The sequence below is a fragment of the Protopterus annectens genome, chromosome 8.part0, assembly GCF_019279795.1.
Source record: "Protopterus annectens isolate FY-2018-M chromosome 8.part0, PAN1.0, whole genome shotgun sequence".
Taxonomy (NCBI): Eukaryota; Metazoa; Chordata; order Ceratodontiformes; family Protopteridae; genus Protopterus; species Protopterus annectens.
This window is the reverse complement of record NC_056741.1, coordinates 73639640-73649410: the sequence shown is the minus strand read 5'-3', so window position 1 is coordinate 73649410 and position 9771 is coordinate 73639640. Positions and strand designations below refer to the sequence as shown.

The following is a 9771-nucleotide window of genomic DNA, read 5'->3' as shown; positions in this document are numbered from 1 at the left end:
CAGCTGACACCATTAGAGATACAGCTTCATTGTCACCTGTGGGCATGCAGCCTGTCATGTCCAGTGGTGGTCAGCAGCCTGTCATGTCCAGTGGTGATCATAGTCCATGTCCTGGTTTACAACACTTTTCTGGCTCAATACCTGGGATATCTCCTCAGGATGCACACATGTGCACTCATAATTTTTACACCTTCCTTGTCACCTGTAGACATACAGGCTACATCTCTGCTTATGGTCATTAGTAACTTCATGCGGAATGGCACTCAGCATTTTGTACTCCCTGCTCATACAGTCCTGTAGCTCCAATTACTTCCCTGCCATAGCATGTATCAAGCCCTAACATTGCAAGCCAGCATAATGAGAACTTTAATGGAAGTGTCATGGCAGTGTAGCTACCATTGGAGGTTGTAATCCATTGATTTCTCACAACAACCCTGTGTACAAGGCTACTGCATTCATCTTTACTTCATCCTATCATGTTGCGGTCACATGTCACTTTATCCCCCAGCATGCTTTGCAAGTGATGATGACATTGACCTGCCCACCACTGTAACCTGTGTGGGTTTGGTAATGTCTGATACAGAGTGTGACCAGTCCATGTACTGCCCTGCATAGACTAGTGAGATAGAATATGTACCACTGTGCTGTTTGTGTTATGGATTACACTGATGGATCAAATGCTTCACCTTGCCCTTCTACTGTTGGTGCTGCTGCCAGGTGTTCCTCACCTGATGCTTCACCTTGCCCTTCTACTACTGGTGCTGCTGCCAGGTGTTCCTCTGCTGACTCTTCACCTTGCCCTTCTACTGCTGGTGCTGCTGCCAGGTGTTCCTCACCTGACTCTTCACCTTGCCATTCTACTGCTGGCACTGCTGACAGGTGTTCCTCACCTGACTCTTCACCTTGCCCTTCTACTACTGGTACTTCTGCCAGGTGTTCCTCACCTGACTCTTCACCTTGCCCTTCTACTGCTGGTGCTGCTGCCAGGTGTTCCTCACCTGAAGCTTCACCTTGCCTTTCTCCTGCTGGTGCTGCTGCCAGGTATTCCTCACCTGAAGCTCACCCTTGCCCTTCTACTGCTGGTGCTGCTGCCAGGGATTCCTCACCTGACATGTCACCTTGCTCTTCTACCGCTGGTGCTGCTGCCAGGTGTTCCTCACCTGACTCTTCACCTTGCCGTTCTACTGCTGGTACTGCTTTGAGGTGTTCCTCACCTGACTCTTCACCTTGCACTTCTACTGCTGGTGCTGCTGCCAGGTGTTCCTCACCTGAAGCTTCACCTTGCCATTCTACTACTGGTACTGCTGCTTGGTGTTCCTCACCTGATTCTTTACCTTGCCCTTCTACTGCTGGTGCTGCTGCCAGGTGTTCCTCACCTGAAGCTTCACGTTGCCCTTCTACTGCTGCTGCCAGGTGTTCCTCACCTGACTCTTCACCTTGCCCTTCTACTGCTGGTACTGCTTTGAGGTGTTCCTCACCTGACTCTTCGCCTTGCCCTTCTACTGCTGGTGCTGCTGCCAGGTGTTCCTCACCTGACTCTTCACCTTGCCCTTCTACTGCTGGTACTGCTGCCAGGTGTTCCTCACCTGACTCTTCACCTTGCCCTTCTACTGCTGGTGCTGCTGCCAGGTGTTCCTCACCTGACTCTTCACCTTGCTGTTCTACTGCTGGTACTGCTGCCAGGTGTTCCACACCTGACTCTTCACCTTGCCCTCCTACTGTTGGTACTGCTGCCAGGTGTTCCTCACCTGACTCTTCACCTTGCCCTTCTACTGCTGGTACTGCTGCCAGGTGTTCCTCACCTGACTCTTCACCTTGCCCTTCTACTGCTGGTGCTGCTGCCAGATGTTCCTCACCTGACACTTCACCTTGCCGTTCTACTGCTGGTACTGCTGCCAGGTTTTCCTCACCTGACTCTTCACCTTGCCCTTCTACTGCTGGTACTGCTGCCAGGTGTTCCTCACCTGACTCTTCACCTTGCCCTTCTACTGCTGGTACTGCTGCCAGGTGTTCCAGACCTGACTCTTCACCTTGCCATTCTACTGCTGGTACTGCTGCAAGGTGTTCTACACCTGACTCTTCACCTTGCTGTTCTACTGCTGGTACTGCTTTGAGGTGTTCCACACCTGACTCTTCACCTTGCCCTTCTACTGCTGCTGCTACTGCCAGGTGTTCCTCACCTGACTCTTCACCTTGCCATTCTACTGCTGGTACTGCTGCCAGGTGTTCCTCACCTGACTCTTCACCTTGCCCTTCTACTGCTTGTACTGCTGCCAGGTGTTCCTCACCTGACTCTTCACCTTGCCCTTCTACTGCTGGTACTGCTGCCAGGTGTTCCTTACCTGACTCTTCACCTTGCCGTTCTACTGCTGGTACTGCTGCCAGGTGTCCCACACCTGACACTTCACCTTGCCCTTCTACTGCTGCTGCTGCTGCTGCCAGGTGTTCCTCACCTGACTCTTCACCTTGCCGTTCTACTGCTGGTACTGCTGCCAGGTGTTCCTCACCTGACTCTTCACCTTGCCGTTCTACTGCTGGTACTGCTGCCAGGTGTTCTTCACCTGACTCTTCACCTTGCCCTTCTACTGCTGGTACTGCTGCCAGGTGTTCCTCACCTGACTCTTCACCTTGCCATTCTACTGCTGGTGCTGCTGCCAAGTGTTCCTCACCTGACTCTTCACCTTGCTGTTCTACTGCTGGTACTGCTGCCAGGTGTTCCTCACCTGACTCTTCACCTTGTCATTCTACTGCTGGTGCTGCTGCCAGGTGTTACTCACCTGTCTCTTTACCTTGCCCTTCTACTGCTGGTGCTGCTGCCAGGTGTTCCTCACCTGACTCTTCACCTTGCCCTTCTACTGATGCTGCTGCCAGGTGTTCCTCACCGGACTCTTCACCTTGCCCTTCTACTGCTGGTACTGCTTTGAGGTGTTCCTCACCTGACTCTTCACCTTGCACTTCTACTGCTGGTACTGCTGCCAGGTGTTCCTCACCTGACTCTTCACCTTGCCCTTCTACTGCTGGTGCTGCTGCCAGGTGTTCCTCACCTGATGCTTCACCTTGCCTTTCTACTGCTGGTGCTGCTGCCAGATGTTCCTCACCTGACTTTTCTCCTTGCCGTTCTACTGCTGGTGCTGCTGCCAGGTGTTCCTCACCTGACTCTTCACCTTGCCATTCTACTGCTGGTGCTGCTGCCAGGTGTTCCTCACCTGACTCTTCACCTTGCCCATCTACTGCTGGTGCTGCTGCCAGGTGTTCCACACCTGACTCTTCACCTTGCCCTTCTACTGCTGGTACTGCTGCCAGGTGTTCCTCACCTGACTCTTCACCTTGCCCTTCTACTGCTGGTGCTGCTGCTAGGTGTTCCTCACCTGACTCTTCACCTTGCTGTTCTACTGCTGGTACTGCTTTGAGGTGTTCCTCACCTGACTCTTCACCTTGCCCTTCTACTGCTGCTGCTGCTGCCAGGTGTTCTTCACCGGACTCTTCACTTTGCCCTTCTACTGCTGGTACTGCTTTGAGGTGTTTCTCACCTGACTCTTCTTCTTGCCGTTCTACTGCTGGTGCTGCTGCCAGGTGTTCCTCACCTGACTCTTCACCTTGCTCTTCTACTGCTGGTGCTGCTGGTATGGAACATCATGATGTTCACTTGCACCTCTGTTTGCACAAAATGGCATTTATTGTACAAAGAACAAAAATCATGCCACAGATTTTATTTTAAGATTTTACTGCAGAGCCTTTTTGATGCATCTAGGGAATGGAGGAGTCCCTTGAATAAGCTGAACACTTGCTCCACTATGTTGAGTTTCAGGATGTTTTGCATTATAGGTAATTTCCAGCATGGTCAGTGTATATACACCAGTCTATATAACCTGTATGTGCACCTACCAACTGGATGATTCTGTGGGAAAGATCCTCACAGACACCCTTTTTACAGGGATGCATGCCAGATGTGAGAACCTTGGGAACTATATGGGTGGTGCACAGGTGTGTTACAAATAATGCTCTAAGGATTACAGACCACCTGACAGTTAAGGAAGTGGAAGCATGTTAGGCACAATCTGCTGCTCACTCCGATGATGACATGTTAGGCGCAATCTGCTGGTCACTCCGATGATGACATGTTAGGCGCAATCTGCTCGTCACTCTGGTCGAGGCATGTTAGGCACAATCTGCTGGTCATTCAAGTGGTGGCATATTAAACACAATTTGCTGGTCATTAAGGTGGTGACATGTTAGGCACAATCTGCTGGTCACTCAGGTGATGTTGCATGTTAGGCACAATCTGCTGGTCACTCTGGTGGTGGCATGTTAGGCACAATCTGCTGGTCACTCAAGTGGTGGCATGTTAGATATAATCTGTTGGTCAATAAGGTGGTGACATGTTAGGCACAATCTGCTGGTCACTCCGATGATGACATGTTAGGCACAATCTGCTGGTCACTCAGGTCGAGGCATGTTAGGCACAATCTGCTGGTCATTCAAGTGGTGGCATGTTAGACACAATCTGCTGGTCATTAAGGTGGTGACATGTTAGGCACAATCTGCTGGTCACTCAAGTGGTGGCATGTTAGACACAATCTGCTCGTCATTAAGATGTTGACATGTTAGGCATAATCTGCTGGTCACTCCATTGGTGGTGTGTTAGACACAATCTGCTGGTCATTAAGGTGGTGACATGTTAGGCACAATCAGCTGGTCACTCAAGTGGTGGCATGTTAGACACAATCTGCTCGTCATTAAGATGTTGACGTTAGGCATAATCTGCTGGTCACTCGGTTGGTGGTGTGTTAGACACAATTTGCTGGTCATCAAGGTGGTGACATGTTAGGCACACTCAGCTGGTCACTCAAGTGGTGGCATGTTAGACACAATCTGCTGGTCATTAAGGTGGTGACACATTAGGCACAATCTGCTGGTTACTCAGGTGGTGACATGTTAGACACTGGATGTAAATCCTGGAATGGTGCAGGTAGCCATAACATGCAACATTGTCAGCACTGAATCTATGGGTAGCCATTAACACATGCTGCTGAGCTACATCTGTTGCTATAGCAGCCAGTTTCCCTCATGTTTATTTATTTATTTATTTAATTTATTTATTTGCAATTGTTTAACCAGGATAGTCCATTGGGCCAGAAGAACCCGTTTGCAATGGAGTCCAGGGGAGAAAAGCTCCACATACAGATTACATAAAGATTAGGATACACACATAGATTGCATGAGGATTAGTGAGATTAACATTATACAAATTCTGATAATTAACAGAACAAGAGTGTTACAATCAAAGGTAATAATGGCAACATATATATATTTTTTTTTGATTGAGGAGATGTAGTTAGATGCAGTAGGATGAGGAGTTGTTTTTGTGTTTTGATTGAGGAGATGTAGTTAGATGCAGTAGGATGAGGAGTTGTTTTTGTGTTTTGATTGAGGAGAGGTAGTTAGATGCAGTAGGATGAGGAGTTGTTTTTGTGTTTTGATTGATGAGAGGTAGTTAGATGCAGTAGGATGAGGAGTTGTTTTTGTGTTTTGATTGATGAGAGGTAGTTAGATGCAGTAGGATAAGGAGTTGTTTTTGTGTTTTGATTGAGGAGATGTAGTTAGATGCAATAGGAATAGGAATTGTTTTTGTGTTTTGATTGAGGAGAGGTAGTTAGATGCAGTAGGATAAGGAGTTGTTTTTGTGTTTTGATTGAGGAGATGTAGTTAGATGCAGTAGGATGAGGAGTTGTTTTTGTGTTTTGATTGAGGAGATGTAGTTAGATGCAGTAGGATGAGGAGTTGTTTTTGTGTTTTGATTGAGGAGAGGTAGTTAGATGCAGTAGGATGAGGAGTTGTTTTGTGTTTTGATTGAGGAGAGGTAGTTAGATGCAGTAGGATGAGGAGTTGCTAGATACTTGTAAGGAGTTGTATACTGGAAGCATGAATTTGCTACCTGGGGTTTGAGAGAAGGAAGAGAAAAACTAAAGAGTAGTTTATGAGGGATGAGAGCAGGAGCATTCCCATGTGGAGGTTAGATGAGAGTGGAGTGATTTTCTAAAGGATGGGAGGCAAGTAATGGTACGAGTGGAAGGGGGAAGGGAGTTCCATATACGTGCTAATGAGAAGGACAGGAGGTTTTGTCCTGGAGTGTGGAGGGTTCTGTAAATTTCTATAAGGTTTTGATTGTTTGATCTTAGACATCTTTGAGTGTGGTGCATTTTAAAGGTAGTAGAGAGTGCGGGACAGAGGGAGGGCTGGAAGATGAGTTTATGAGCATAGGTGAGCTGAGTGTAGGAGAGGTAGTTGGGTAGCTCTAGCCAGTTGAGTTTGTGGAGAGGTTCACAGTGATGGGCTGATGCTTTGTTGCTAGTGGTGAATCTGGCTATTTTATTGTAACAGGAGGATAGTTTGATTTTGAGAGATGATTGTAGGTTTGTTAGAAGAGGTGCTCCATAGAGAAGGGAGGGTAAGAGAAATGCAGTAGAGAGAGTCAGCTTAGTAGTTGAGGTGAGGAACAGATTGTGTCGGTAGAGCATGCCAAGTATTTTGTGGGTTTTTTTATGTTTAGTAGTAGATGGGAGTTGAATTTAAGCTTGTTATCTATTTGGACTCCAAGTAATTTGGTTTCAGATACCAGCTCAAGAGGTATATTATTTTTGCTGGTGATGGAGAATAAATTATGATCGAATTTGTTAGTTTTAGAGGGAGTAAATATCATAAATTTAGTTTTAGCAGCATTGAGTGCTAGATGGTTGTCTTTCATCCACATTTCCGTGGTGGAGAAGGCATCCTGAGTGAGCTTTAAAAGAGTTGGGATGGAAGAGGCAGCACAGATGATTGTGGAATCATCAGCATATTGAATAATTTTAGCAAGAGGGATAGAGCGGGAAAAGTCATTAATGAAAATGTTACAGAGGAGGGGGCCCAATATAGAACCTTGTGGGACACCTGTTGGGGTGTTAAGGAAGGAGGAGGTGACTTTTTGCCATTTGACAGCTTGTTGCCTATTAGACAGATAGCTGGTAAACCAGATGAGGCAAGAGGGTGAGAGGTTTAGGTTAGATAGTTTAGTAAGAAGTAGGTTATGAGAGATGGCGTCAAAGGCCTTAGAGAGATCGAGAAGGATGGTAGAAACAGTGAAGCCAGAATCTCTAGCTTTGTTCACAGTTTTGAGGAAGGATAGAAGGGCAGTCATAGTGCTATGATGTGGTCTGAATCCGTGTTGGGTAGGGGTTAATAGGTTGTTGTCTAAGAGATAGGAAAGGAGTAGAAGGTGGATGCATTTCTCTAGGACTTTGGAAATGGGAGAGAGGATGGCGATGAGATGGAAGTTGGCAATATTAGTATTATTTCCTCCTTTGTGCAGAGGAAGGATGTAAGCTTTTTTCCAGATTTGAGGAACCGAACTTTCTTGGATAGAGCGGTTGATTATGATGCTGATAGGGAGGGCAATAGCTTCAGCAGCAGGGGATGTTATCAGGGGCATTGGTGCATGGTTTTAATTTTTGCAGGAGTTTTTTTATAGTAGAAGTAGGAATAGGTTTAATTGAAATGGTGGGGGTTGAGAGGGTGGGGAATGAGAGAAACATGTTGGAGGGGGAGGTGGTTTGGGAGAAGTGGGGGAAGGAGGTGGATTGTTATTTGAAAAAGAAGAGGTTAGTTTGGAAATAGAGTCTATGAAGAAAGAATTGAATTGGGTAGCAAGATCTGTGTCTTGTACATTTGGAGAAGAGTTTGGATTTTCTGTAGTACCAGGTTTTAAGAGGGTAGTTATACCTCTCCAGAACTTTTATGGGTTGGATTTATGGTTGTTTTGAAGTTGGACGGAGTAGTTTCGACGATCCGATGAGATAAGATTTGTAACTGAGTTACGGATAGTTTTATATTCATTGAGGTTAGATGTAGATTTGTTTTTCTGGTATTGTGTCCAGGCTTTATCTCTAAGTCGCATGGTGGCCTCTGGTATTGTGTCCAGGCTTTATCTCTAAGTCGCATGGTGGCCTCTGGTATTGTGTCCAGGCTTTATCTCTAAGTCGCATGGTGGCCTCTGGTATTGTGTCCAGGCTTTATCTCTAAGTCGCATGGTGGCCTCTGGTATTGTGTCCAGGCTTTATCTCTAAGTCGCATGGTGGCCACTGGTATTGTGTCCAGGCTTTATCTCTAAGTCGCATGGTGGCCTCTGGTATTGTGTCCAGGCTTTATCTCTAAGTCGCATGGTGGCCTCTGGTATTGTGTCCAGGCTTTATCTCTAAGTCGCATGGTGGCCTCTGGTATTGTGTCCAGGCTTTATCTCTAAGTCGCATGGTGGCCTCTGGTATTGTGTCCAGGCTTTATCTCTAAGTCGCATGGTGGCCTCTGGTATTGTGTCCAGGCTTTATCTCTAAGTCGCATGGTGGCCTCTGGTATTGTGTCCAGGCTTTATCTCTAAGTCGCATGGTGGCCTCTGGTATTGTGTCCAGGCTTTATCTCTAAGTCGCATGGTGGCCTCTGGTATTGTGTCCAGGCTTTATCTCTAAGTCACATGGTGGCCTCTGGTATTGTGTCCAGGCTTTATCTCTAAGTCACATGGTGGCTAATGTGTTTTTTGTTAACCAGGGGGTGGCTTTCCTTTTTATTCATTTGGTTATTAAGGGAGCGTGATTATTTAGAATGTTTAGGAAGGTAGTATTAAAGTGAGTTATTGCATTTTCAAGTGGTAGAGTTTTTAAGGGGTACCAGTTAAGTGATTTAAGGGCGTCAGAGAAAGCTTCTGAGTTAAAGTTTTTATTGCATCAGGTAGTTATGTAATTATGAGTGACATGTAAGGGAGAAGGAAGACGTCTAGCAAAGATGGGAAGATGGTCATTGAGGGAGTCAGGGAGTGTTCCACTGTCAGGATAGTTGTGGAGGTGGGAGACTAGAATCCAGTCTAAGATGTTGCTGCTTAAGAAGTCTTTGGATGGCCTAGTTATGGAGTTGATGAGTTGAGAGTAGTTGTATAGGTTGATGTTGAGGGGGTGAGTAGGAGACTGAATGGAGGACCAATTAATATTGGTGTCTCCCATGATTATAGTTTTGTTGCAGATATTAGTTGGGTTCACCACTATTCTCAGTGTAAACACAGGTGTGCACCACGGAGGAGTGTTCCTCTTTTATATGTTCCTAAACTGGTCCATGATTTTGAGTTTCATCATATGGATACACCACATGGCCCATTTGCATGGTGTTCCTTATTTCCATGCCATTATACACTCATTAGCATACGTTGTATACACGCTGCACCATTTTGAGCCTTGTGCAGTTGTACATTCTGTATCTGTGAATCACCAACACCCTACACATTGCTGCAACACACATTGATTTTGCACTAACCATCAGCGAATCCCATCTTCAGTTGTATCAAGCAAGGTTTAGGAATATCTCAGTGTCCACTTAGTAAAATAACACTACAGATTTAAGGGATACTGTTATTCTACCCTCAAACTTGCAGTATAGATATTTGTTCTCACCATTTTGTTAATATGGCTCCAGCATGCACTCCCATCAGCTCACTTTGTCAGTCTGGTTTATACATACAAGCATTTCAAGCACTGCTGCAACTCAGGATCCCAAAATGTGAACCACATATTCATGAAATGTACATGTACAGAAGGGTCAGAGGGCTGAATTCATGACTACTATACATGAGGTGTTAGAACAAGGCTAGAGCATTATTTGGTTAAGTGAAAGTGACATATTCAGAGTTATATGGTAGACAAATGAAGACCGAGGAAATGAGACTCTGGACTTCAGGAAACAGCTTGTTCATAT

The 9771-nt window shown here is 46.1% G+C and overlaps 1 protein-coding gene across 1 annotated transcript in view; it reads right to left on the bottom strand.

Annotated features, from left to right (window-relative positions):
- Positions 1-660: 660 nt before the first annotated feature.
- LOC122808143 (glutenin, high molecular weight subunit DX5-like) overlaps positions 661-9771 on the bottom strand; it is an 89480-nt gene continuing 80369 nt past the window's right edge. The window contains exons 2-4 of the mRNA XM_044079113.1: positions 2778-3620; positions 1107-2723; positions 661-1052 (exon numbers count right to left, since the gene is read on the bottom strand). Coding sequence (XP_043935048.1) covers positions 661-1052; positions 1107-2723; positions 2778-3620 — 2852 coding nt within the window. The remainder of the gene's footprint in view (positions 1053-1106; positions 2724-2777; positions 3621-9771) is intronic.